This window comes from Mus caroli, chromosome 9 (assembly GCF_900094665.2).
Source record: "Mus caroli chromosome 9, CAROLI_EIJ_v1.1, whole genome shotgun sequence".
Lineage (NCBI taxonomy): Eukaryota > Metazoa > Chordata > Mammalia > Rodentia > Muridae > Mus > Mus caroli.
This window is the reverse complement of record NC_034578.1, coordinates 36,831,766-36,834,487: the sequence shown is the minus strand read 5'-3', so window position 1 is coordinate 36,834,487 and position 2,722 is coordinate 36,831,766. Positions and strand designations below refer to the sequence as shown.

Here is a 2,722-nt window from a genome sequence, read left to right as displayed (position 1 = left end):
AATGTTGATATTATTTCTATTAGCCCACAGCTTCTACTTCAAGACACAGTCCACATTCTGCCTGAGCATGAGTAGATTCTGAGTATAGACAACAGACAATTTTTCTAAGTGATAAAGTATAAGTGATAAAGAGTGGAGGCACACTGTTGGAGGGAGAGATTAAAAAGAAGAATCTCAATTTCTTTTCATTGTCACAGTTTTACACTCACATATTGAGGCAATAGGCTTACAAACAATTCAAGCAGAGCCAGTCTTTCTAAAGTGAGGTCATGATCTGGTAATTCAGTTTCCATAAGAAAAATGGGAACTCTAAAATGGGAACTCTAATTTTAAAAATTAGAGCAGGAAACAGTTGTTGCCAGTCTTCCCCACAAGAAGTGTGAAGAAATGGAGATCAATGTGGCACACCACTTAACTGAATGCCAAGGGCAGAATTATCTCTGGTCCCCTTTTCCTCACTGACTTTATTTTGTTTGCATCTACTGCATCGGATAGGAATCCCTTAGTCAGGAATCAGCTACTCATGGATGCCTTTGCTTCTCTTCTCCAGGGTTGCCTGTGCCATGAGCATGAGGAACCACACTTCTGTGACAGAGTTCATCCTGCTGGGAATTTCCAACACTGAAGGACTAGAGAGCATGCTGTTTGCCCTGTTCCTGGTCTTCTATGTCTTTGCCTTGCTGGGGAACCTGCTCATCTTCCTCACCATCCTGGCTTCTCCCAACCTCCACACCCCCATGTATTTCTTCCTGGGGAACCTGGCAGTGTTTGACATATTCTTCCCTTCTGTGAATTCTCCTAAGATGATGGACTACCTAGTGCGGCAAGGCCGAACCATCTCATACCAGGGTTGTGCCTCACAGATTTTCTTCTATCACACCTTGGGCTGTACTGAGTGCTTCCTGTATACAGTGATGGCTTATGACCGTTTTGTGGCTATTTGTTACCCTATGAGATATACGGTCATCATGAACCACAGGGTGTGTACCTGCTTTACAGTGGGCACTTGGCTTGGGGGCTTTGTTCATGGGAGCATCCTCACATTTCTTATCTTTAAGTTACCCTACTGTGGCCCCAATGAGGTAGACAGTTTCTTCTGTGACATTCCTGTGGTGCTGTCCCTGGCATGTGCAGACACCTCCCTAGCGCAGACTGTGAGTTTTACTAATGTTGGTGTCGTTGCGCTCACATGCTTTCTCCTTGTTCTCACTTCTTACACTCGTATTGTTATCTCCATCCTGAAAATCCGTTCCTCAGAAGGAAGGCGCAGAGCCTTCTCGACCTGCAGTGCCCACTTCACATCCATTCTGTTGTTCTATGGCCCTGTGATTCTTGTGTATCTCAGACCTGCTTCTAGTCCCTGGCTGGATTCTGTTGTCCAGGTGTTTAATAATGTTGTCACCCCTTCCTTGAATCCTCTGATTTATTCTTTGAGAAACAAGGAAGTGAAATTAGCCCTGAGAAAGGTGTTAAGTCAAGCAATGCAACCTTTGGGGTATAAGGAATAGAAACAATAATTTTCTATATAATTTTAATATTGTTTAGCATTTTCTCTTCATGAGTTACTGTTGCCAAATGAGTCAGATGATCAAACCTAGTTCTTGGGAGTCTCACAAGGCAGGGTTTATTTGGGCCGATATGTGGATTTAACACTGGAAAGAAGACTTTGAAAATTAACTCAGTGTTTTTAATTAATTGTAATTTGCCAAAACAATGATTCCTTTTGCTCTGCAAAGTCTATATGTGGATTTCAGTTTTGACTTTTTGTTTTAAATGAAACTGAACCTTTCTAGATGCTGTTGAGTACCTTATATTCCTCTGATCATTCCTTTCCAAAATTTTCTTTCCATATTCTACTAAATGCCACTTCGGCCACTCAGTTAAACTCATTGCTATTAATAAGGTATGGAGTGTGAAACTAAGATAGACGTTAGTAAATGTGTCTTTAGCCTGTCAATCGTGAAAATCAGCAAAGTTAGAAGGGAAATCAATCCATGTATGAGAGACATCAAGGTCAAAAATCCTCAAGAATGTTCTCTACTATCTGACAAGATGCTGTCTTAGTGAGTAAAGTCCAAGGGTGTTGATCTGCTTGTCATGAACTATGATTGGTATAAGAAAATTTGATTTTGCATAATAAAGTACTCAGGGTCTTTCCAGGAGGCAAGAGACACTGATAGATGATCCTGGTGTGCCTAGTCCCCACTCAGAACTCAACATTCTGGACACAAATGTTGGTGTTAAAGAAATCAGTGTAATCCAGAAGACTGACCATGAGAAGGTGGATAGGGCTGCATTCTCCTAAAGTTCATCTCAGAGCCTTAGGCAGGCCAGTGCACTTATGCAAATCAATAAAGGTGGACCATGTGCAAGGGCTACACCATAGAGTGGTTTTGCCATCCAAGGTCTGTCCTTTTCACATTTTTGTTACTGGAAAATTCATGAGTAACAACCAGTTTTCCATCCTCTGACATTCCCTTAAATTCCTTAGATGGACACCTCGTTTACATGCAAATTAAATATTATTTCACCTTTAACTGAAGAAGTTAGCAGTTCCAGTGATTATCGAAAGACAATCATTGTATTGAGATTTGTAAAACTAAAAGAAGTTTATTGATTAAGTAGTCTTAGCATACTTCTCTAACTGCTTCTTTTTCTTGAAATATTTGAAGCCATACCACAGTATTTTGACTATTCAAAGATGATTTTAAAAATTATAATA

General features: G+C 40.4%; 1 protein-coding gene across 1 annotated transcript; it reads left to right on the top strand.

Moving 5' to 3' along the window:
* Nucleotides 1-432: 432 nt before the first annotated feature.
* Nucleotides 433-2,722, top strand: LOC110302173 (putative olfactory receptor 10D4). The gene has a single exon (XM_021172980.1). It carries the CDS (start codon nucleotides 528-530, stop codon nucleotides 1,506-1,508), a length of 981 nt encoding a protein of 326 aa, XP_021028639.1. The 5' UTR covers nucleotides 433-527; the 3' UTR covers nucleotides 1,509-2,722.

Bases quoted from the DNA above. Each gene is read 5' to 3' on its own strand.
- LOC110302173 (XM_021172980.1), top strand. From the start codon at position 528: ATGCCTTTGCTTCTCTTCTCCAGGGTTGCCTGTGCCATGAGCATGAGG.